Source organism: Triticum aestivum, chromosome 2D (genome assembly GCF_018294505.1).
Source record: "Triticum aestivum cultivar Chinese Spring chromosome 2D, IWGSC CS RefSeq v2.1, whole genome shotgun sequence".
In the NCBI taxonomy this organism is placed as follows: Eukaryota; Viridiplantae; Streptophyta; class Magnoliopsida; order Poales; family Poaceae; genus Triticum; species Triticum aestivum.
Window position 1 is genome coordinate 404,487,111 of NC_057799.1, and position 26,232 is coordinate 404,513,342.

Sequence of the window (26,232 nt, forward strand, 5' to 3'; positions counted from 1 at the left end):
AGCATAGCAAAGATAGAAGTGATTTCGAGGGGTGGTCATCTTGCCTGCAAGGTTCTCAGAGTTGTCGAAAGTTTGATCCTCGTAAGCGTACTCGACAGGTTCCTCGTTCACGAACTCGTCTCCCGGCTCTACCCAAGACAAGAACACAAGCAAACGGAACCACAATCAATCACGAGGAATGCGCGAGCAACATGATGCAGAACATGTATGATATGCAAGATATGATATGCGATGCGTATGCGTGCTCCGGAAGGAAAATGATGAACATGGCAGTAACTTGGCAAACCAAGCATGCCACTGGAAAGATGAGATGATTTTGGTCGAAATCGATATAAAGATCACCGGAATCGGATGCACGGTTTGCAAATGGCAAGCGAAACAAGAATGACACTAATCTGCGATAAATAGCAAGATAGCACTTAAAATACAACAAGTAACAATGCTACAGCACCCCAACATAGCAACAAAGCATATGGCAGTAAACTACAGGAGATGCTTGACAAAAGATGAACACTGAGCTACGGCTAGTTCACAACATATCAAGCTCAAACAAGCATGGCAAAAGTGCAAAAGATTACAGGCTCACAGACTTAGTGAAAAACTGGACATGGCAGAAATCAGCATCAGGTAGCAATGTTCAGAGCACGAAATCAACATGCTACAGGAACTTAACATAGCAAAACAAGGCATGGCAGTGTTCTACTAAATGCACATGACAAAAGTCCATTACTGACCATAAGCCAAAAAGGACCAGAAGATATGATGGCAAGCATGTAAACATAACAAGTTTCGTTATCAGGTTTCAGACTTAGCAGAAAACAGAGCATGGCAGAAATATTAATATGTAGGCCTCTTTGTGAGCTTGATGCACTCACTACAGAGCAATGCATGACAAACCAAGCATACCTACAGCAAGATGGCATGTTTATGAAGCTATCCATAGCAAGAACAATTACATAGCATGTATGGATCAACTACAATAAGCTTGGCAAAAATGCATATCATGTTAAGAATCTGCCAGAAATATTTTATAGCAAAAGTAGAGCAAGATTGAGTCATGCTATGGCACTCTAAAATTGCAAACAATTGCAGGAATGGATCAATTACAACTATAGCTACAAAACATCTTTACTGAACATCTCCAAAATATGCATGGATCTCTCTGTAACATCAAGTTTACATGGCAACAAAGTTACAGCAGACGAGGACTTAGAGAAATCACCAAGTCCCTGAAATCAGAAATATTACGGGGCCTAATTTGCATGCTTGTGCTAGTCACCACAGAGATCAAAAAAATACATGGACTACACCACTGGAAAGATGGCATGGCATACTTCAAAACACATGTAGAGCTCATGCTCAAAAGATGCACAGAATAAATGATACAAAAATGACAAATCTCCAAGTTCTGATAAGAACCAGAGATTAACAGCAACTAGCCCTCTTCCAACGAAGATTTGGGCATCAATATGACCTCTAAAGAAAATGGTGCAATTGAACAAAATGAAGAGCATCACGAGACGAACAATTTGACATATTACACGCGCGAATCGGAGCTACATGCAAGAAGTTATCGCATCGGGAACAGGAGCATATGCTGAGAAAAATTAGGACTTAGAAAAAAACGGGCTCGGGGAAAAAGTCAACTCACGCCGAGCGAGATCCAGATCGGGGAGCTCCTCGACGGGGCTAGGGACTCCGGTGGGTGGCTCACCGGCGGGAGGAGAGGAGAGGCCGGCGGGCTCGGGCGGAGGGAGGAGGCGGCGACGGAGGAGACGCCGGCGGGGGCGGCGGTCGCCGGAGGCGCAGCGGCGGCGATGGCCGAGCGGCGGCAGTGACCGCGGCGGAGCCGGCCGGCGGTGGCGGCGCAGCTCCGGCGGAGGCGGCGGTGGCGGGCGCGCGCGGGCGCGGAGGAGGCGGCGGCGGGCTCGGGCGGGCCCGCTGCGGGCTTCGCGGGCCGGCGGCGGGGCGGTTGGACGTTGTCCGGCACGGACGGACGCGTCCGGCGGCGCGGTGGGAAAAACTCTAGAGTTCGTCTGCGAATCCGTTTTTCGGGATGTCCACATATAAATAGGTAGAGGGAGCTAGGAGACTCCAAATGAGGTGCGGTTTTCGCCCACACGATCGTGATCGAACGACCTAGAGCATGGAAGAGAGTTTGGTGGGTTTTGGGCTGATTTTGGATGGGGTTTTTGCTGGACACTCAAATGGACTTTGCGGATGCCCGGTTAACCGTTGGAGTACCAAACGACCTCCGAATGGAACGAAACTTGACCGGTAGTCTCCGGGTGGTATATTAAGACCACTTGACAAGCCTCGGTCCATTCCAAAAAAGTTTGACACACGCACACGAAAGACAACAAGAGGGGTGCACCGGAGGAGATAGGAGCGCCGGATTGGAAAACGGACAACGGGGAAAATGCTCGGATGCATGAGACGAACACGTATGCGAATGCAATGCACATGATGACATGATATGAAAATGCATGACATGACAAAATACAAAACGAAAGACAAAACCCGACAACGGAGGGAAAAACATATCACATAGCCGGAAATGGCAAGAGTCGGAGTTACAAATATGGCAAGTTACATGCGGGGTGTTACAGTTGCGGAATGATGTATTACAGAACGAGTAAAGAGACTTGCCGGTAACGAGATTGAACTAGGTATTGAGATACCGACGATCGAATCTCGGGCAAGTAACATACCGATGACAAAGGGAACAACATATGTTGTTATGTCGTCTGACCGATAAAGATCTTCGTAGAATATGTGGGAGCCAATATGAGCATCCAGGTTCCGCTATTGGTTATTGACCGGAGACGTGTCTCGGTCATGTCTACATAGTTCTCGAACCCGTAGGGTCTGCACACTTAAAGTTTCGATGACAGTTATATTATGAGTTTATATGTTTGATGTACCGAAGGTTGTCGGAGTCCCGGATGTGATCACGGACATGACGAGGAGTCTCGAAATGGTCGAGACATGAAGATTGATATATTGGACGACTATATTCGGACACCGGAATGGTTCCGGGGGTTATCGGATATATACCGGAGTACCGGGGGGTTACCGGAACCCCCCCGGGGGATTAATGGGCCTACATGGGCCTTAGTGGAGAAGAGAAGGGGCGGCCAGGGCAGGTCGCACGCCCCCTCCCTCTCTAGTCCGAATTGGACAAGGAGGGGGGGCGGCGCCCCCCTTTCCTTCTTCTCCTCCTCCTCTTTCCCCCCTTCTCCTAATCCAACAAGGAAGGGAGGGAGTCCTACTCCCGGTGGGAGTAGGACTCCTCCTGGCGCGCCCCTCTCCTGGCCGGCCGCCTCTCCCCCCCTTGCTCCTTTATATACGGGGGCAGGGGGCACCCTAAAGACACAACAATTGCTCATTGATCTTTTAGCCGTGTGCGGTGTCCCCCTCCACCATAGTCCACCTCGATAATATCGTAGCGATGCTTAGGCGAAGCCCTGCGTCGGTAGAACATCATCATCGTCACCACGCCGTCGTGCTAACGAAACTCTCCCTCAACACTCAGCTGGATCGGAGTTCGAGGGACGTCATCGGGCTGAACGTGTGCTGAACTCGGAGGTGCCGTGCGTTCGGTACTTGATCGGTCGGATCGTGAAGACGTACGACTACATCAACCGTGTTGTGCTAACGCTTCCGCTTTCGGTCTACGAGGGTACGTGGACACACTCTCCCCTCTCGTTGCTATGCATCACCATGATCTTGCGTGTGCGTAGGAAATTTTTTGAAATTACTACGTTACCCAAACAGTGGCATCCGAGCCTGGTTTTATGCGTAGATGTCATATGCACGAGTAGAACACAAGTGAGTTGTGGGCGATATAAGTCATACTGCTTACCAGCATGTCATACTTTGGTTCGGCAGTATTGTTGGATGAAGCGGCCCGGACTGACATTACGCGTACGCTTAGCGAGACTGGTTCTACCGACGTGCTTTGCACACAGGTGGCTGGCGGGTGTCAGTTTCTCCAACTTTAGTTGAACCGAGTGTGGCTACGCCCGGTCCTTGCGAAGGTTAAAACAACACCAACTTGACAAACTATCGTTGTGGTTTTGATGCGTAGGTAAGAACGGTTCTTGCTAAGCCCGTAACAGCCACGTAAAATTTGCAACAACAAAGTAGAGGACATCTAACTTGTTTTTTGCAGGGCATGTTGTGATGTGATATGGTCAAGGCATGATGCTAAATTTTATTGTATGAGATGATCATGTTTTGTAACCGAGTTATCGGCAACTGGCAGGAGCCATATGGTTGTCGCTTTATTGTATGCAATGCAATCGCCCTATAATGCTTTACTTTATCACTAAGCGGTAGCGATAGTCGTAGAAGCATAAGATTGGCGAGACGACAACGATGCTACGATGGAGATCAAGGTGTCGCGCCGGTGACGATGGTGGTCATGACGGTGCTTCGGAGATGGAGATCACAAGCACAAGATGATGATGGCCATATCATATCACTTATATTGATTGCATGTGATGTTTATCTTTTATGCATCTTATCTTGCTTTGATTGACGGTAGCATTATAAGATGACCTCTCACTAAATTATCAAAGTATAAGTGTTCTCCCTGAGTATGCACCGTTGCGAAAGTTCTTCATGCTGAGACACCACATGATGATCGGGTGTGATAGGCTCTACGTTCAAATACAACGGGTGCAAAACAGTTGCACACGCGGAATACTCAGGTTAAACTTGACGAGCCTAGCATATAACAGATACGGCCTCGGAACACGGAGACCGAAAGGTCGAGCGTGAATCATATAGTAGATATGATCAACATAGTGATGTTCACCATTGAAACTACTCCATCTCACGTGATGATCGGACATGGTTTAGTTGATTTGGATCACGTGATCACTTAGAGGATTGGAGGGATGTCTATCTAAGTGGGAGTTCTTAAGTAATATGATTAATTGAACTTAAATTTATCATGAACTTAGTACCTGAAAGTATTTTGCTTGTCTATGTTGATTGTAGATAGATGGCCCGTGCTGTTGTTCCGTTGAATTTTAATGCGTTCCTTGAGAAAGCAAAGTTGAAATATGATGATAGCAATTACATGGACTGGGTCCGTAACTTGAGGATGATCCTCATTGCTGCACAGAAGAATTACGTCCTGGAAGCACCGCTGGGTGCCAGACCTGTTGCAGGAGCAACACCAGATGTTATGAACGTCTGACAGAGCAAAGCTGATGACTACTCGATAGTTTAGTGTGACATGCTTTACGGCTTAGAACCGGGTCTTCAACGATGTTTTGAACGTCATGGAGCATATGAGATGTTCCAGGAGTTGAAGTTAATATTTCAAGCAAATGCCCGGATTGAGAGATATGAAGTCTACAATAAGTTCTACAGCTGTAAGATGGAGGAGAATAGTTCTGTCAGTGAGCATATACTCAAAATGTCTGGGTATAACAATCACTTGATTCAACTGGGAGTTAATCTTCTGGATGATAGCATCATTGACAGAATTCTTCAATCACTGCCACCAAGCTACAAGAGCTTCGTGATGAACTATAACATGCAAGGGATGGATAGGACGATTCCCGAGCTCTTCGCAATGCTAAAGGCTGCAGAGGTAGAAATCAAGAAGGAGCATCAAGTGTTGATGGTCGATAAGACCACCAGTTTCAAGAAAAAGGGCAAAGGGAAGAAGAAGGGGAACTTCAAGAAGAACAGCAAGCAAGTTGCTGCTCAAGAGAAGAAACCCAAGTCTGGACCTAAGCCTGAGACTGAGTGCTTCTACTGCAAGAAGACTGGTCACTAGAAGCGGAACTGCCCCAAGTATTTGGCGGATAAGAAGGATGGCAAGGTGAACAAAGGTATATGTGATATACATGTTATTGATGTGTACCTTACTAATGCTCGCAGTAGCACCTGGGGTATTTGATAGTGGTTCTGTTGCTAATATTTGCAACTCGAAACAGGGACTACGGATTAAGCGAAGATTGGCTAAGGACGAGGTGACGATGCGCGTGGGAAATGGTTCCAAAGTCGATGTGATCGCGGTCGGCACGCTACCTCTACATCTACCTTCGGGATTAGTTTTAGACCTGAAAAATTGTTATTTGGTGCCAGCGTTGAGCATGAACATTATATCTGGATCTTGTTTGATGCGAGACGTTTATTCATTTAAATCAGAGAATAATGGTTGTTCTATTTATATGAGTAATATCTTTTATGGTCATGCACCCTTGAAGAGTGGTCTATTTTTGTTGAATCTCGATAGTAGTGATACACATATTCATAATATTGAAGCCAAAAGATGCAGAGTTGATAATGATAGTGCAACTTATTTGTGGACTGCCGTTTAGGTCATATCGGTGTAAAGCGCATGAAGAAACTCCATACTGATGGACTTTTGGAACCACTTGATTATGAATCACTTGGTACTTGCGAACCGTGCCTCATGGGCAACATGACTAAAACGCCGTTCTCCGGTACTATGGAGCGAGCAACAGATTTATTGGAAATCATACATACAGATGTATGTGGTCCGATGAATATTGAGGCTCGTGGCGGATATCGTTATTTTTCCACCTTCACAGATGATTTGAGCAGATATGGGTATATCTACTTGATGAAACATAAGTCTGAAACATTTGAAAAGTTCAAAGAATTTCAGAGTGAAGTTGAAAATCATCGTAACAAGAAAATAAAGTTTCTACGATCTGATCGTGGAGGAGAATATTTGAGTTACGAGTTTGGTCTTCATTTGAAATAATGCGGAATAGTTTCGCAGCGCACGCCACCCGGAACACCACAGCGTAATGGCGTGTCCGAACGTCGTAATCGTACTTTACTTGATATGCTGCAATCTATGATGTCTCTTACTGATTTACCGCTATTGTTTTGGGGTTATGCTTTAGAGATGGCTGCATTCACGTTAAATAGGACACCATCGAAATCCGTTGAGACGACGCCTTATGAACTGTGGTTTGGCAAGAAACCAAAGTTGACGTTTCTTAAAGTTTGGGGCTGCAATGCTTATGTGAAAAAGCTTCAACCTGATAAGCTCGAACCCAAATCGGAGAAATGTGTCTTCATAGGATACCCAAAGGAGACTGTTGGGTACACCTTCTATCACAAATCCGAAGGCAAGACTTTTGTTGCTAAATTTGGAATATTTCTAGAGAATGAGTTTCTCTCGAAAGAAGTGAATGGGAGGAAAGTAGAACTTGATGAGGTAACTGTACCTGCTCCCTTATTGGAAAGTAGTTCATCACAGAAACCGGTTCTTGTGGCACCTACACCAATTAGTGAGGACGTTAATGATGATGATCATGAAACTTCAGATCAAGTTGTTACTGAACCTCATAGGTCAACCAGAGTAAGATCCGCACCAGAGTGGTACGGTAATCCTGTTCTGGAAGTTATGTTACTAGACCATGACGAACCTACGAACTATGAAGAAGCGATGGTGAGCCCAGATTCCGCAAAATGGCTTGAGTCCATGAAATCTGAGATGGGATCCATGTATGAGAACAAAGTGTGGACTTTGGTTGACTTGCCCGATGATCGGCAAGCCATTGAGAATAAATGGATCTTCAAGAAGAAGACTGACGCTGACGGTAATGTTACTGTCTATAAAGCTCGACTTGTTGCAAAAGGTTTTCGACAAGTTCAAGGGGTTGGCTACGATGAGACCTTCTCACCCGTAGCGATGCTTAAGTCTGTCTAAATCATTTTAGCAATTGCCGCATTTTATGATTATGAAATTTGGCAAATGGATGTAGAAACTGCATTCCTGAATGGATTTCTGGAAGAAGAGTTGTATATGATGCAACCTGAAGGTTTTATCAATCCAAAGGATGCTAACAAAGTGTGCAAGCTCCAGCGATCCATTTATGGACTGGTGCAAGCATCTCGGAGTTGGAATAAACGTTTTGATAGTGTGATCAAAGCATATGGTTTTATACAGACTTTTGGAGAAGCCTGTATTTACAAGAAAGTGAGTGGGAGCTCTGTAGCATTTCTAATATTATATGTGGATGACATATTGCTGATTGGAAATGATATAGAATTTCTGAATAGCGTAAAACGATACTTGAATAAAAGTTTTTCAATGAAAGACCTCGGTGAAGCTGCTTATATATTAGGCATCAAGATCTATAGAGATAGATCAAGACGCTTAATTGGACTTCACAAAGCACATACCTTGATAAAGTTTTGAACAAGTTCAAAATGGATCAAGCAAAGAAAGGGTTCTTGCCTGTGTTACAAGGTGTGAAGTTGAGTAAGACTCAATGCCCGACCACTGCAGAAGATAGAGAGAAGATGAAATATGTTCCCTATGCTTCAGCCATAGGCTCTATCATGTATGCAATGCTGTGTACCAGACCTGATGTGTGCCTTGCTATAAGTTTAGCAGGGAGGTACCAAAGTAATCCAGGAGTGGATCACTGGACAGCGGTCAAGAACATCCTGAAATACCTGAAAAGAACTAAGGATATGTTTCTCGTTTATGGAGGTGACAAAGAGCTCATCGTAAATGGTTACGTTGATGCAAGCTTTGACACTGATCCGGACGATTCTAAATCGCAAACCGGATACATGTTTACATTGAACGGTGGAGCTGTCAGTTGGTGCAGTTCTAAACAAAGCGTCGTGGCGAGATCTACGTGTGAAGCGGAGTACATAGCTGCTTCGGAAGCAGCAAATGAAGGAGTCTGGATGAAGGAGTTCATATCCGATCTAGGTGTCATACCTAGTGCATCGGGTCCAATGAAAATCTTTTGTGACAATACTGGTGCAATTGCCTTGGCGAAGGAATCCAGATTTCACAAGAGAACCAAGCACATCAAAAGACGCTTCAATTCCATCCGGGATCTAGTCCAGGTCGGAGACATAAAAATTTGCAAGATACATACGGATCTGAATGTTGCAGACCCGTTGACTAAGCCTCTTCCACGAGCAAAACATGATCAGCACCAAGGCTCCATGGGTGTTAGAATCATTACTGTGTAATCTAGATTATTGACTCTAGTGCAAGTGGGAGACTGAAGGAAATATGCCCTAGAGGCAATAATAAAGTTATTATTTATTTCCTTATATCATGATAAATGTTTATTATTCATGCTAGAATTGTATTAACCGGAAATATAATACTTGTGTGAATACATAGACAAACAGAGTGTCACTAGTATGCCTCTACTTGACTAGCTCGTTGATCAAAGATGGTTAAGTTTCCTAGCCATTGACACGAGTTGTCATTTGATTAATGGGATCACATCATTAGGAGAATGATCTGCTTGACTTGACCCATTCCGTTAGCTTAGCACACGATCGTTTAGTATTCCGCTATTGCTTTCTTCATGACTTATACATGTTCCTATGACTATGAGATTATGCAACTCCCGTTTACCGGAGGAACACTTTGTGTGCTACCAAACGTCACAACGTAACTGGGTGATTATAAAGGTGCTCTACAGGTGTCTCCGAAGGTACTTGTTGGGTTGGCGTATTTCAAGATTAGGATTTGTCACTCCGATTGTCGGAGAGGTATCTCTGGGCCCACTCGGTAATGCACATCACTTAAGCCTTGCAAGCATTGCAACTAATGAGTTAGTTGCGGAATGATGTATTATAGAACGAGTAAAGAGACTTGTCGGTAACGAGATTGAACTAGGTATTGAGATACCGACGATCGAATCTCGGGCAAGTAACATACCGATGACAAAGGGAACAACGTATGTTGTTATGCCGTCTGACCGATAAAGATCTTCGTAGAATATGTGAGAGCCAATATGAGCATCCAGGTTCCGCTATTGGTTATTGACCGGAGACGTGTCTCGGTCATGTCTACATAGTTCTCGAACCCGTAGGGTCCGCACGCTTAAAGTTTCGATGACAGTTATATTATGACTTTATATGTTTTGATGTACCGAAGGTTGTTCAGAGTCCCGGATGTGATCACGGACATGACGAGGAATCTCGAAATGGTCGAGACATGAAGATTGATAATTGGACGACTATATTCGGACACCGGAATGGTTCCGGGGGTTATCGGATATATACCGGAGTACCGGGGGGTTACCGGAACCCCCGAGGGGGATTAATGGGCCTACATGGGCCTTAGTGGAGAAGAGGAGGGGCGGCCAGGGCAGGTCGCGCGCCCCCTCCCCCTCTAGTCCGAATTGGACAAGGAGGGGGGGCGGCGCCCCCCTTTCCTTCTTCTCCTCCTCTTTCCCCCCTTCTCCTAATCCAACAAGGAGGGAGGGAGTCCTACTCCCGGTGGGAGTAGGACTCCTCCTGGCGCGCCCCTCTCCTGGCTGGCCGCCTGTCCCCCCTTGCTCCTTTATATACGGGGGCAGGGGGACACCCCAAAGACACAACAATTGATCATTAATCTTTTAGCCGTGTGCGGTGCCCCGTCCACCATAGTCCACCTCGATAATATCGTAGCGGTGCTTAGGCGAAGCTCTGCGTCGGTAGAACATCATCATCGTCACCACGCCGTCGTGCTGACGAAACTCTCCCTCAACACTCGGCTGGATCGGAGTTCGAGGGACGTCATCGGGCTGAACGTGTGCTGAACTCGGAGGTGTCGTGCGTTCGGTACTTGATCGGTCGGATCGTGAAGACGTACGACTACATCAACCGCGTTGTGCTAATGCTTCCGCTTTCGGTCTACAAGGGTACGTGGACACACTCTCCCCTCTCGTTGCTATGCATCACCATGATCTTGCGTGTGCGTAGGATTTTTTTTTGAAATTACTACGTTACCCAAACAGAATTCACATATTGAATACCAATACAAACTATTATATCATCTCGATAAACTTGCGACACTATGATTTGCACATAAAGATGGCAATGAAGCAGGGTTTGCATAGGTATACAAATAATGAACCATGCACGTTTCGAGAAAGATCTGTGTTAACCGTACATGAAGATACACATATCACAAAATTGTGTCCATATCCAGTTAGGCTTCTCGAACTGGCTCTAGACGTCCAGGCTGACCGGCACCCCTCATATCCAGCCCAAATTTTAGGTGGATATAAGGAGGCCCGGACGCGCTCGGGGGAGGTATGGACGCGTTCGTCGCGTTGGATTCGACATGAAGGACCCATCACAAATTGCACCAATTCCTCCCGCTCCGACCTTGTTGAGAGCTATTTGCCTCTTCTCCCTCTCCCACCCAGTCCCTCGACTAGCCGCGCCGCCAACCTAGCTCTGCCGCCGTCTCGACCCCTCAACACCGCCACCACTGCCACCAACCTCCTCTCGTCCTTCTCGCCGCTCCGGACACCGCCGCGTTACATCACACTATTCTTGGACTACAACTTGCCCTCTATGTGTTTGACAATTGTCCTACCAAAATGTTTTATTCCTTTCTCGAAAAATTATGGATTCTGATGATTTGTCGAATGAGGAGTATGGAAGGACGGAGCTTGATGAGTTAATGCAAAAGGAATTGTTTGATGCGTATGAGTCAGACGAAGATATTGAGATGTTGATGATCATGAGCATCCAGGAGGAAATGTACATGGAGGTGGAGCACATTCTGAACTTCAAAGGTTCGATCAAAGGGTGAAGAATTTTGAGCTGGGACAGGGCCGCTAGAGTGCGGCTCCTCTACAAGGACTAGTTCCACCCCTTACGAACATTCCCTGATACATGGCTTCGTCAATGCTTCCGTATGTGCAACCCCTTGTTATTGCGTGTTGTGGAGGGAGTGGAGGCACATGATTCCTACTGCAAGCTCATCAGGGATTGATGAAGACAACTCTTGTTTTCTGCTAAGCAGAAGTGCACGACTTCTATGATGATGCTTGCACTAGGTCCCGCCGCTGATGCCGTTGGTGAGATGGTCCAGGCAGGGGAGAGCACATGCTTGAAGACCGTTTTTAGATTTGCACGCATCATGGTGCAGGTGTTTGGAGCAGAGTATGTGAGAGAACCACATGACATAGAAAAGTTAATGGCTATTGGAGCGTCAAGAGGCTTTCCAGGTATGATCGGTTCTATCGCATGCATTGACTCAAAGTTTTGCGTGGGATGCACCAAGGTCACACCAAAGAGGCCACCATCATACTCAAAGCAGTGATATCAAAAAGACTTGTGGATTTGGCATGCTATCGTTGACATGCTTGATTCTCACAATGACATCACTATCCTCCAACGATCTTCCGTGTTCAGGAGACTTTGCAAATGGGGGAAGTGCCGCCGTACAGCTACACTGTCAACGGGCGCTGACTATGATATGGGTACTCCCTTGCAAACAATATTTATACTCAACAGGCGTTGTTTGTGAAGACCATATCTGATCCCCATGCCAACAAATAGAGCCACTTTTGCAGGGATGCAAAAACGAGATAGGAAGGATGCGGGGAGGGCATTCAGAGTGCTCCAAACTCATTAAGGAATTGTTCATCGAGCTGCAATGACGTGGGAATCCGAGACTTTGTGGCAATTGATGACATGTTGTGTCATTTTGCACAATATGATTGTCGAGGACAAGGATGAAGGGGCTATCCGAACCCATGATTTTGATAAACCCAGAGAACAAGTCCACATCTTGTATCCAGATGCAGATCAGATTATTAATTTTCTGCAGATACATCAAAATCTCCGAGATGAACAGGTACACGTGCAGCTACTAATGATTTTGTGGAGCTATGTGGATCCACAGTGAAAACCTAGGAGAAAATCAAGGAGTTTAATGTTTGCATCATGCACTTCTCAAATACATTTTCTGTTTGAACTATGTATTTCAAATATGAACCATGTTTAAATTATGAAATTATTTAACTCTGTTGTGATATTCTTATGTTTGTAGATGCTCTAAGCTGGATGAATTTAGCACACGGGGAAGGCAAAGGGGACAAAAGACTTTTTTGTCCTCGTACGCTGTATACAGAAACGCGAGGGTGCGACGCGCAAAAGCACTGCTCTAGTAGATTGCGGCCGGGGTGGGCCGGCCGATCGCTCATTCGGCTTTTCCGCCTCGCTGCCGCCGCCCAAAATCCACCTGGGAAGAAGAAAAGAGGGGCCTCTTCTCTTCCTCTCTCGCGTCCGATGGCCTCGAGCCCGGGCGTCGGCGGCGGAGGGGCGGACGGCGGCGGAGGGGATGGACCGACGACGCTCGACGAGCTGTACCACATCAACGTCGTGCCGGCCGAGCTGCACTTCAAGTTCCGCAAGGAGCTCCAGGGCCTCCGCGTGGGCCTCAACTTCGAGGTCAGTAACCCTGCTTAAACCCTAATTCCCGAGTGTTGGGCTGCCCGTAGATTTGTCCCCCAGTTATTTCGCTCCAGTAGTCCAATGTATCTCGCAAGATTCCGTTAGGCCAAACGTTGGTGGTATGCGCCTACTTACTCTGCTGATGTTGCTGCCTCCTTGCCCCTGGTGTACACTGGGACAGTATCCACCCGCCCACAGTCTTGTCAGTTGGAGTTATAGGGTTATGCTGCCAATTTGCCACAGTGGCCATTGTCACTCTCTGTGATGTGTGTAACCAGTTCACCTGTGATCTGAGTGTCTAATGCCATATATCATTTTCAGTTCTACAACCTAGAGGTGAATGATTTTGAGGCAAAGGTAGTTCTGAAGCCCCTGGACTTTGACCGGAAGTGGAAGTTCCAGTACAAGCCCATCAGTGGTGACATACAGCTGCTTTCCAAGAAGATACCAGTCACAAAATATCTCAACCTTCAGGTTCTTTGCTTAATTCAATCTTTCTATTCATGTATATCGTTTATGTGAGAGCAAGAAGTGATTACATATTTGGCACGGCTTTGTGGTGAGGCAACTGCCAGCTAGTCCGCACTACTTCTTGCAATATGGCATGTTATGGCGCAATTAGATATGTTAAATTACCCATGAATGTACTAATTATATTTTTGATGATTGGTATTAGTTTTTCTCATGGAAGACATGCCAGTTTATGCATGCACTAGGTATCTGCTTGCTTGATGCATGGAATGAATGTAAGCAGAATTGAGAAATGAGAATAGAAGTTGGATCAGTTCATATATCAGTTTTGGAATACTAAAAGATTATCATCTTTATGTACTTCTATGATGGTTCTGATAATGAAATGTTAAAGACAAATATTTTTGTTACAACACTATTAAACCTACTTGTTTTCTATAGAAAGTGTTGCTTATATATGTGACTGCTTTGATCTGAGTATTTTTCACTGGTATACATCAACTTTATTACAAGAAACTAGAAGTGCTATGTTGCCCTCTTTTGTGATATAGAGATGTTCTTGGGTGTTGGTAAGGATACAATTTCCCTGCTCTATGCGTTAGTTTGTAACATCCATGGGGAAATATGGCGCTTAGTCACACATGCCAAATTTTGGGTCACTAAAACGATACTGTTTCTGGGGTTATAACAGTATCCTCTGGTGATTACCGATTGCTATTTTCATCAGTTTTCAATCACCGCGGCAAATTGGTCCTTCAAAATGGTACACGAAAGATTGTGCTGCATTTCTTCAAATGTAAACATCAGGATGAGACTTTACACCATTTGACTTGGCAAGAATGTCAGCTTTACCGTTACTTGGTTGCAAATGACTTGTAATCCCCATCCGCATATAGCAAATATAGACGCTTTGCATCCCTGGTACACCAGATTAGGTGGCCGCACCACATGGCCAAACTTGTGAAGGCCAAAGTTGAAGAGACAAAATGCCCTTTTTTCAGAGTTCACTTCGATTACATGAGATTTCTAATAACATTGGTAATACAGGTCGGCATTGGTCACAATTTCCAACTGAAGGCAACTGGATGGAAGTGGAAGCTCTCTACTTGCTTGGGGGGAGATGGTGTTTCTCAGATAAGAAACAAATCAAAACTCAACGTGTTTCCAGGGTTTGATCTGAGGCTCGGTTGGAAAGCTGAATATGTGCTTCCTGAGATTCATGGGTAAGTCTTGGTCAACACCAAAATATTCTTGCGAGACATACTTGCAATTGCAAGCAGGATATCACTACAATTCAACTTATTTTTATATTTGCTCTATGCAGGGCTGTTGGCACAGGAGAACCTGCCTTCAGTATGAACTATGGACGATTGCAAGCATCCATAGACCGGGTTGAGGCTATTGTGACCCAATCAGATCGGCACTGAACCTCCTAGGATGAGCAGACCAGGACGTTGATGATGTTATGGTCGGCGAAGCAAGGGAGTTCTTTGGCTACAATTTCCTCTGCAAAATCCGATGGTTTACTCATGTCTTTTGAGGCTTTGCATCTGATGTACAGAAATGAGCAAACATTGTTTTACCAACATAAAGGAGTATTTTCGAGTTTATCTGGACCGTTTTTCGTCGCTTTGTTTTGAAGAGCATAATGAATAATGCTCTTGCTGCTTGTAGTTGGCACATAAAACTAGTTCGGGCTCTGAATCTCATATTGCTAGCCACTACCAGAGTTCAGGCTCTGAATCTCACCTTGCTCATTAGATTTCACGGCCGCAACGACCTAACTTGACTACCAACATACACTGGCAGTACATCTAAAAAAACGGCAATAACCTAGGCTACATCTGATGGGGTGCTTGTACATGTTGTATTCTAACACATTACCATTCCAAAATAACCGACTACACAGCTCGCATAGATAGACCTGTATACCAAGGGAAAAAAGACTGCAATGATGTATATTATCTTAACAATCCTTCATTCGCCGGTTCAAACAGTATACTGCTATAAAAAACATTGTCTATTTCGATTACTAAGCTTCATCCTGATAATGATGACAAGGGTCAGTAATTCATTTGCTCTTGCGCTCATTGTTGTAGTCATCAATCAGTCTCTCAACATCCTTCCAGAACAGGCCCTCCACAAGAACACCTTCCTTCGTAAACCTGCCCAAGAAGGCAAGAACACTGTAAGTAATGGAGATAAAAAAAGAATAATTATGACACCAACAAAAGACAAACATTTCACAACTATGTACACACCCTTAAGCTTGTGTATTTTGCCAAGTCACGTGCAATGAGCATCTAGTATCGGCGTACTGTGTGATATCGAGATGTATAGTCAGAGGTTCTACTGCACGCAATGAAGCTTGTATGTATTTCAAGGACATCTGCCTAAGTGTTTCTAGTGTATATATGCCAGGTAATATTAAACCATACAAAGATAAACCAAAGCATGTTTGGAGCAGATACGCATTGATAATTGATTGCACAAGTAATCTGAACAGCGTGGTAGAAGCATCAATCGATTGCATGCTTTATGGTTAGAATAACAGTCAGAATTAAATAAACTTGAAAAGCGTGAACAGTGCTAAGTAAAAGAAGACCTTCGGTGTCGTTCAGATTTAATCATTTAAACAAGATAAAACATATTGATGGCTTATATTAGCTCAGTAAACATAGGGCAAACATACCATTTTGTAACACTCTTAGTGAAGTGGACAGGCTTGTGAGCAGAGATAGACTCTGGATCCGCGCTGGCTATTGAAAGATTGTACATGTCTGAGAATCTTGGTAACTTTGAAGATATAACAAGGCCAGTGTTATTGAAAGAACCCTGTGGAAAGTATTTATAATCATAAGTTAACAAAGCTATTAAAACCATGACAGCAAATGTAATGAACATGAGCGTGAATCACAAATAACATCCGTTCACCATTAGGCCTATTCTAATATAAGATGTACTCATAGTCCAATGAGTAAGGCATCAAAACCGCATCCATCTTAATAAGAAAGGCAATGGCAAAAGAGGATCTTTCTGGACCAACAACACTACAAGTACTTGATGAAATATATGCTTCATCGACTAGAAATAACTGAACAGCCAGGTGCTTTGTCATTATGATCAAGAAGCAAAATGGTTGAACACCTTGCCATTTCAGTTATTTCAAATGCTATTTTTATTTCTTCTATTATTGACCGCATATACATTGTGATTGTAACATCACACACTGGTGCTCGAGCATTCAATAAAAATTGGTAGCAAGTACAAAACAATGCAACTACTCAGCATAGTGTATCAGAGTAAACTGCAACTAAACAGGTCAACATGATGTATCACAGAGAATTGAATAACACGGTTCAGACTTTTGAGCATGCATTCCAGCGTGATGCAACACAACATACAAAGTGTAGAAACTGCTCTAGGGGGGTGGCTCTTCAGAAATTGCAATGTGGGGAAATTCTTAAACATTGATCAGCTTTGACACCAGTAAAGAATTTTACCACATAAAAATTTAACTGCAACGTCTTCAGCGGAGGTGGGAGGGAATCATATTTTATTAAAATGCAATCTACATGGTCATAATTCAGTATATATCGCATGTAACTCGTAGAAATTTCATTTAACTCGGTGTCAAAACTGCTTCCGAACCGTGCTACACAAGATGACATATTAGTTCGATTTTTATCTGAAACGCATAAATCATGTCTAGAGTAATCGATGAGATCTACAATTGGAATTCAGGACCAAAAAATGAAGATGAATATAGAACTCACAGCAGGAGAGTGGGTGAAGATGATGGCATCCTTCTCCTTGGTGTAGCTAAGGATCAGCAGCACCACATTCATCACCACATACGTATCCACCATGAAGTCAAGGACCAACAGTAACAAACAACAAATTCCAAACAATTCCCAACAAAATCAGATCTAACACCAATCCATCAGAACAAGAAAATAATCACTGCAAAGGATATAGCGCGATGCAACCGAGCAGGAACTCGCGGTTCTGCGGGAACTTCTTCGGGTAGAACTGCGCGAGGAGCGCGATGGCGATCACCGCCGTCCCGATCAGGAGCTTCCAATTGCCCAGCCGCGTGTTCTCCACATAGCCCTTCCCCTTCACGACCTGATCGCACCGCGGGACTGAATCATGAGTGACCAAATCTAGAGGAACCAAATGGGGGAGATGGATACAGATCTCGAACAGGAGATGGGGGGTAGGGTTTAGTGTGTATCTTGCAGTACCTCGGCGACGGTCTCGTCGAGGAGGTGTTTGATGGAGTGGGGGTCAAGGAGGTTGGCCTTCTTCGGGGTCACCTTCGCCGGCGTGGCCACCGCGCCGTCGCTCGCCATCTGCTCCGTCGTCGAGGGCGAGGAGATGGGCCGGTGCGGATCAATACGGATGAGCGGGATGCGGAGGCGCGGGCCTGTCAGTATATGCGGGATGTGTCGATGACGGGTGGGCGCGCTTTGTACTGGGACCCGCTTGTCAGTGGCGTGCTTATTTTGCTGATAGTTGGACCTGGTTTGCCACGTAAATCGTGGTGGGCTGGGCCAATGGGAGAGAAGGAGCGGCGTCACCAGAGTGCCATGTCATCACTGAAAGAACCACAAACGGTCTATTTTTTTGAGCGGTGCAAAAGGTCTAGTTTTTTTTTCTAGGGATCGAGTAAAACCTCGCCGGCCCTTAAAGTAAGTACAATAGGGTGACATAAGCAGGCTATAAGAAATAGAATAATATATCTTTGCTTAGTTGGAGGAGAGAGAAGAGAAGTGAGAAGAGAAGCGGGCTCTTGGTTAGTAGCCAGCTGCAACGCGAGACTCAAGACGCTTTGTGAGGATGTAAGGTGGGCCAACTATTAATAAACTATAGTACATACATAAAACTCACTATTGTACATGCCAGCTAAGAGGTTGACTGTAGATGACATGGCAACTTTTTATAACCGATAGTTGGCTGTATTATTAACCATGCTCTTAGAATACCGGACGTTTTTCATGATTCGGTAAATTTTCCACCCGAGCAGATACGGTAAAAAGGCTCATAAAAAAAATATGTTCAACCCGTAAAATCTTGATTTCACCCCTATATTTACCGGATATAGGCCAATTTAGGGTTCATATCCGTCATTTCTTCCACCCGCCTCTGCCGCAAATCCACTCACTCCGGCGTCAAATCCCCTACCTCGGTGACCGTTTTTCTCGCGGGCATACCTATTTCGAGCATATCCATGTTGAGCAGCGGTTGCGGGCATAGTGGTCGTGGGGGCTGTTGCGGGTCACCGTCGCACGCCTGCCAAGACGCCGAGGCCGGCAGCTCCAGCAACCCTCGGGTCAAGCCATGGCGCTCGAAGCAGGCCAGATAGTGCGGCGCCCTCTCCTGCAGTGGCGGCCGAAAGGCGTGGAGCAAGTTCGACGAGATCGGGGACATGCTTTGGCCCACCACCAAGGGTCTCCAGGAGGCGGAGATCGAGCTCCACGAGGCGAAGGAAGCCGTCATGACCAGAAAAGACGCCGCCGCCGCGCGGCTCTAGGCGGCCAAGGAGGGGGTACAAGCTCACGTACGTTCTCTACTGTTGGGGAACGTAGCATGCAATTTCAAAAAAAATCCTACGCTCACGTTGTTGGGGAACGCAATAATTTAAAAAAAAATCCTACGCACACGCAACATCCATCTAGGTGATGCATAGCAACGAGAGGAGAGAGTGTTGTCTACGTACCCTTGTAGACAGAAAGCGGAAGCGTTATCACAACGCGGTTGATGTAATCGTACGTCTTCACGTTCCGACCGATCCTAGTACCGAAAGTATGGCACCTCCGCGATCTGCACACGTTCAGCTCGGTGACATCCCACGAACTCTCGATCCAGCTAAGTGTCGAGGGAGAGCTTCGTCGGCACAAAGGCGTGATGACGGTTGATACGTCTCCAACGTATCTATAATTTTTGATTGTTCCATGCTATTATATTATCTGTTTTGGATGTTTAATGGGCTTATTATACACTTTTATATTATTTTTGGGACTAACCTACTAACCAAAGGCCTAGTGCAAATTGCTATTTTTTTTGCCTATTTTAGTGTTTCGCAGAAAATGAATATCAAACGGAATCCAAGCGGAATGAAACATTCGGGACAGTGATTTTTGGAACAAACGCAATCCAGGAGACTTGGAGTGGACGTCAAGAAAGGAACGAGGAGGCCACGAGGCAGGAGGGCGCGCCCCCACCCTCGTGGGCCCCTCGTGGCTCCCCTGACCGACTTCTTTCGCCTATATATACTCTTATACCCCGAAAACATCAGAGAGCACCACGAAACCCTATTTCCACTGCCGCAACCTTCTGTACCCATGAGATCCCATCTTGGGGCCTTTTTCGGCGCTCCGTCGGAGGAGGAATCGATCACGGAGGGCTTCTACATCAACACCATAGCCTCTCCAATGATGTGTGAGTAGTTTACCACAGACCTTCGGGTCCATAGTTATTAGCTAGATGACTTCTTCTCTCTTTTTGAATCTCAATACAAAGTTCTCCTCGATTTTCTTGGAGATCTATTCGATATAATTCTTTTTGCGGTGTGTTTGTCGAGATCCGATGAATTGTGGGTTTATGATCAAGATTATCTATGAATAATATTTGACTCCTCCGAATTCTTTTATGTATGATTTAATATCTTTGCAAGTCTCTTCGAATTATCAGTTTGGTTTGGCCTACTAGATTGATCTTTCTTGCAATAGAAGAAGTGCTTAGCTTTGGGTCAATCTTGCGTTGCTCGATCCTAGTGACAGAAAGGGAAACGACACGTATTGTATTGTTACCATCAAGGATAAAAAGATAGGGTTTATATCATATTGCTTGAGTTTATCCCTCTACATCATGTCATCTTGCCTAATGCGTTACTCTGTTCTTATGAACTTAATACTCTAGATGCATGCTGGATAGCGGTTGATGTGTGGAGTAATAGTAGTAGATGCAGAATCGTTTCGGTCTACTTGTCGCGGACGTGATGCCTATATACATGATCATGCCTAGATATTCTCATAACTATGCACTTTTCTATCAATTGCTCGACAGTAATTTGTTCACCCACTGTAATATTTATGCTATCTTGAGAGAAGCCACTAGTGAAACCTATGGCCCCCGGGTCTACTTTCCATCATATAAGTTTCCAATCTATTTTACTTTGCAATCTTTACTTTCAATCTTTATCATAAAAATACCAAAAATATTTATCTTATTATCTCTATCAGATCTCACTTTTGCAAGTGGCCGTGAAGGGATTGACAACCCCTTTTATCGCGTTGGTTGCAAGGTTCTTATTTGTTTGTGTAGGTATGAGGCGACTTGCGTGTAGTATCCTACTGGATTGATACCTTGGTTCTCAAAAACTGAGGGAAATACTTACGCTACTTTGCTACATCATCCTTTCCTCTTCAAGGGAAAACCAACGCAGTGCTCAAGAGGTAGCAAGAAGGATTTCTGGCGTCATTGCCGGGGAGGCTTGCACCAAGTCAAGTCAAGATTTGATCTCCCGCCAACGTGCGATTTCTGGCGCCGTTGCCGGGGAGATCTACGCCAAGTCAAGTCAAGTCAAGACATACCAAGTACCCATCACAAACTCTTATCCCTCGCATTACATTATTCGCCATTTGCCTCTTGTTTTCCTCTCCCCCACTTCACCCTTGCCGTTTTATTCGCCCTATTTTTCCGTTCGCCTCTTTTTCGCTTGCTCCTTGTGTGCTTGTGTGTTGGATTGTTTGTCATGATGGCTCAAGACAATACTAAATTGTGTGACTTTTCCAATACCAACAACAATGATTTTCTTAACACTCCGATTGCTCCTATCACCGATGTTGAATCTTGTGAAATTAATGCTGCCTTGTTGAATCTTGTCATGAAAGATCAATTCTCTGGCCTTCCTAGTGAAGATGTCGCTACCCATCTAAACAACTTTGTTGATTTGTGTGATATGCAAAAGAAGAAAGACGTGGATAATGATATTGTTAAATTGAAGCTATTTCCGTTTTCACTTAGAGATCATGCTAAAACTTGGTTTTCGTCTTTGCCCAAAAATAGTATTGATTCTTGGAATAAGTGCAAAGATGATTTTATCTCTAAGTAGTTTCCTCCCGCTAAGATCATCTCTCTTAGAAACGATATTATGAATTTTAAGCAACTTGATCATGAGCATGTTGCACAAGCTTGGGAGAGGATGAAATTAATGATACGTAATTGCCCTACACATGGTTTTGAATTTATGGATGATTATACAAAAAAATTATGCTGGATTGAATTTTTCTTCTATAAATCTTTTAGATTCGGCCGCGGGAGGCACTTTTATGGAAATCACTTTAGGAGAAGCTACTAAACTCCTAGATAATATTATGGTTAATTATTCTGAATGGCACACCGAAAGATCTACTAGTAAAAAGGTTCATGCAATTGAAGAGATTAATGTTTTGAGTGGAAAGATGGATGAACTTATGAAATTGTTTGCTAATAAGAGTGTTTCTTCTGATCCTAATGACATGCCTTTGTCTACTTTGATTGATAATAATAATGAATCTATGGATGTGAATTTTATTGGTAGGAACAATTTTGGTAACAATGCGTATAGAGGAAACTTTAATCCTAGGACGTATCCTAGTAATTCCTCTAATAATTATGGTAATTCCTACAACAACTCTTATGGAAATTTTAATAAGTTACCCTCTGATTTTGAGACTAGTGTTAAAGAATTTATGATTTCTCAAAAGAATTTCAATGCTTTGCTTGAAGAAAAATTGCCTAATATCGATGAGTTGGCTAGGAACGTGGATAGAATTTCCCTTGATGTTGATTCTTTGAAACTTAGATCTATTCCACCTAAGCATGATATCAATGAGTCTCTCAAAGCTATGAGAATTTCCATTGATGAGTGCAAAGAAAGAATCGCTAAGATGTGTGCTAAAAAAGATTGCTTTGTGAAAGCGTGTTCTTCTAGTTTTCATGATAATAAGGATGAAGATCTAAAAGTGATTGATGTGTCTCCTATTAAATATTTGTTTTGCAATATGAATCTTGATAATGATGGGACTGGAGATGAGTCAACTTTAGTTAGAAGGTGTCCCAATGATTCGGAGTTTTTAGATCTTGATGCAAAAATTGGTAAAAGTGGGATTGAAGAGGTCAAAATTTTACATAGCAATGAACCCACTATTCTGGATTTCAAGGAATTTAATTATGATAATTGTTCTTTAATAGATTGTATTTCCTTGTTGCAATTCATGTTAAATTCTCCTCATGCTTATAGTCAAAATAAAGCTTTTACCAAACATATCGTTGATGCTTTAATGCAATCTTATGAGGAAAAGCTTGAATTAGAAGTTTCTATCCCTAGAAAACTTTATGATGAGTGGGAACCAACTATTAAAATTAAGATTAAAGATCATGAATGCTATGCTTTATGTGATTTGGGTGCTAGTGTTTCCACGATTCCAAAAACTTTGTGTGATGTGTTAGGTTTCCGTGGATTTGATGATTGTTCTTTAAACTTGCACCTTGCGGATTCCACCATTAAGAAACCTATGGGAAGGATTAATGATGTTCTTATTTTTGCAAATAGGAATTATGTGCCCGTAGATTTCATTGTTCTTGACATAGATTGCAATCCTACATGTCCTATTATTCTTGGTAGACCTTTCCTTAAAACGATTGGTGCAATTATTGATATGAAAGAGGGGAATATTAGATTCCAATTTTCATTAAGGAAAGGCATGGAACACTTTTATAGAAAGAAAATTAAATTGCCTTATTAATCTATTATGAGAGCCACTTATGGATTGCATACCAAAGATGATGATACTTAGATCTATTCTCGCTTTTATGCCTAGCTAGGGGCGTTAAACGATAGCGCTTGTTGGGAGGCAACCCAATTTTATTTTTGTTTCTTGTTTTTTGGTTCTGTTTAGTAATAAATAATTGATCTAGCCTCTGGTTATATGTGGTTTTATGTTTTTATTAGTGTTTGTGCCAAGTGAAACCTATAGGATCTTCTTGGATGATAGTTATTTGATCTTGCTGAAAAAGTCAGAAACTTTCTGCTCACGAAAACAATTGTTAAAAATCACCAGAACGTGATAAAATACTGATTCCAATTGCAGTAGATCAATAAACAAATTATCTAGGTCGTCCTATTTTGGTAGATTTTTACGAGTTACAGAAGTTTGCGTTAGATACAGATTACTACAGACTGTTCTGTTTTTGACAGATTTTATTTTTCGTGTGTTGTTTGCTTATTTTGATGAATCTATGGCTAGTATCGGGGGGTATGAACCATAGAGAAGTTGGAATACAGTAGGTTTAACACCAATATAAATAAATAATGAGTTCATTACAGTACCATGAAGTGGTAGTTTGTTTTCTTTTGCTAACGGAGCTCATGAGATTTTCTGTTGAGTTTTGTGTTGTGAAGTTTTCAAGTTTTTGGGTACAGATTTGATGGATTATGGAATAAGGAGGGGCAAGAGCCTAAGCTTGGGGATTCCCAAGGCACCCCAAGGTAAAATTCAAGGACAACCAAAAGCCTAAGCTCGGGGATGCCCCGGAAGGCATCCCCTCTTTCGTCTTCGTCCATCGGTAACTTTACTTGATGCTATATTTTTATTCACCGCATGATATGTGTTTTGCTTGGAGCGTCTTGTATGATTTGATTCTTTGCTTTTTAGTCTACCACAATCATCCTTGCTATACACACCTTTTGGGAGAGACACACACGAATCAGAATTTATTAGAATACTCTATGTGCTTCACTTTTATCTTTTGAGCTAGATAATTTTGCTCTAGTGCTTCACTTATATCTTTTAGAGCACGGTGGTGGTTTTATTTTATAGAAATTATTGATCTCTCATGCTTCACTTATATTATTTTGAGAGTCCTTTATAACAACATGGTAATTTGCTTTGGCTATAAAATTAGTCCTAATATGATAGGCATCCAAGATGGATATAATAAAAACTTTCATATAGAGTGCATTGAATACTATGAGAAGTTTGATACTTGATAATTGTTTTGAGATATGAAGGTGGTGATATTAAAGTTGTGCTAGTTGGGTAATTGTGAATTTGATAAATACTTGTGTTGAGGTTTGCAAGTCCCGTAGCATGCACGTATGGTAACCGTTGTGTAACAAATTTGAAGCATGAGGTGTTCTTTGATTGTCATCCTTATGAGTGGCGGTCGGGGATGAGCGATGGTCTTTTCCTACCAATCTATCCCCCTAGGAGCATGCGCGTAGTGCTTGGTTTTTGATGACTCGTAGATTTTTGCAATAAATATGTAAGTTCTTTATAACTAATGTTGAGTCCATGGATTATACGCACTCTCACCTTTCCATCATTGCTAGCCTCTTCGGTACCCTGCATTGCCCTTTCTCACCTTGAGAGTTGGTGCAAACTTCGCCGATGCATCCAAACCCCATGATATGATACGCTCTATCGCACATAAACCTCCTTATATCTTCCTCAAAACAGCCACCATACCTACCTATTATGGCATTTCCATAGCCATTCCGAGATATATTGCCATGCAACTTTCCACCGTTTCCTTTATTATGACACGCTTCATCATTGTCATATTGCTTTGCATGATCATGTAGTTGACATCGTATTTGTGGCAAAGCCACCATGCATAATTTTTCATACATGTCACTCTTGATTCATTGCCCATCCCGGTACACCGCCGGAGGCATTCATATAGAGTCATATTTTGTTCTAGTATCGAGTTGTAATCATTGAGTTGTAAATGAATAGAAGTGTGATGATCATCATTAATAGAGCATTGTCCCAAATAAAAAAATAAAAAAGAAGAAGAAAGGCCAAATAAAAAAAAGGGAGCCCCCCCCAAAAAAGAAATAAAAAGGGACAATGCTACTATCCTTTTTCCACACTTGTGCTTCAAAGTAGCACCATGATCTTTATGATAGAGAGTCTCTTGTTTTGTTACTTTCATATACTAGTGGGAATTTTTCATTATAGAACTTGGCTTGTATATTCCAACAATGGGCTTCCTCAAATGCCCTAGGTCTTCGTGAGCAAGCAAGTTGGATGGACACCCACTTAGTTTCTTTTGTTGAGCTTTCATATATTTATAGCTCTAGTGCATCCGTTGCATGACAATCCCTACTCCTTGCATTGACATCAATTGATGGGCATCTCCCTAGCCCGTTGATTAGCCGCGTCAATGTGATACTTTCTCCTTTTTTGTCTTCTCCACATAACCCCCATCATTATATTCTATTCCACCCATAGTGCTATATCCATGGCTCACGCTCATGTATTGCGTGAAGGTTGAAAAAGTTTGAGATTACTAAAGTATGAAACAATTGCTTGGCTTGGCATCGGGGTTGTGCATGATGAGAGCATTCTTGTGTGACGAAAATGGAGCATGACCAAACTATATGATTTTGTAGGGATGAACTTTATTTGGCCATGTTTTGAGAAGACATAATTGCTTAGTTAGTATGCTTGAAGTATTATTATTTTTATGTCAACATTAAATTTTTATCTT

The 26,232-nt window shown here is 43.3% G+C and overlaps 2 protein-coding genes across 2 annotated transcripts; one reads left to right on the forward strand and one right to left on the reverse strand.

The window, feature by feature from the left end:
• The first annotated feature begins 12,923 nt into the window (after positions 1–12,923).
• On the forward strand, positions 12,924–15,299 carry LOC123053423 (uncharacterized). Its single transcript, XM_044476903.1, has 4 exons — positions 12,924–13,215; positions 13,540–13,692; positions 14,737–14,912; positions 15,014–15,299. The coding sequence occupies exons 1-4, from the start codon at positions 13,054–13,056 to the stop codon at positions 15,114–15,116; spliced, it is 594 nt and encodes a 197-aa protein (XP_044332838.1). The 5' UTR covers positions 12,924–13,053; the 3' UTR covers positions 15,117–15,299.
• A 319-nt stretch (positions 15,300–15,618) lies between these two features.
• On the reverse strand, positions 15,619–18,171 carry LOC123053424 (probable signal peptidase complex subunit 2). The gene is made up of 5 exons (XM_044476904.1): positions 17,937–18,171; positions 17,666–17,817; positions 17,466–17,547; positions 16,382–16,524; positions 15,619–15,854 (listed from the first exon to the last, which is right to left on the reverse strand). The coding sequence occupies exons 1-5, from the start codon at positions 18,042–18,044 to the stop codon at positions 15,761–15,763; spliced, it is 579 nt and encodes a 192-aa protein (XP_044332839.1). The 5' UTR covers positions 18,045–18,171; the 3' UTR covers positions 15,619–15,760.
• Positions 18,172–26,232: the final 8,061 nt, after the last annotated feature.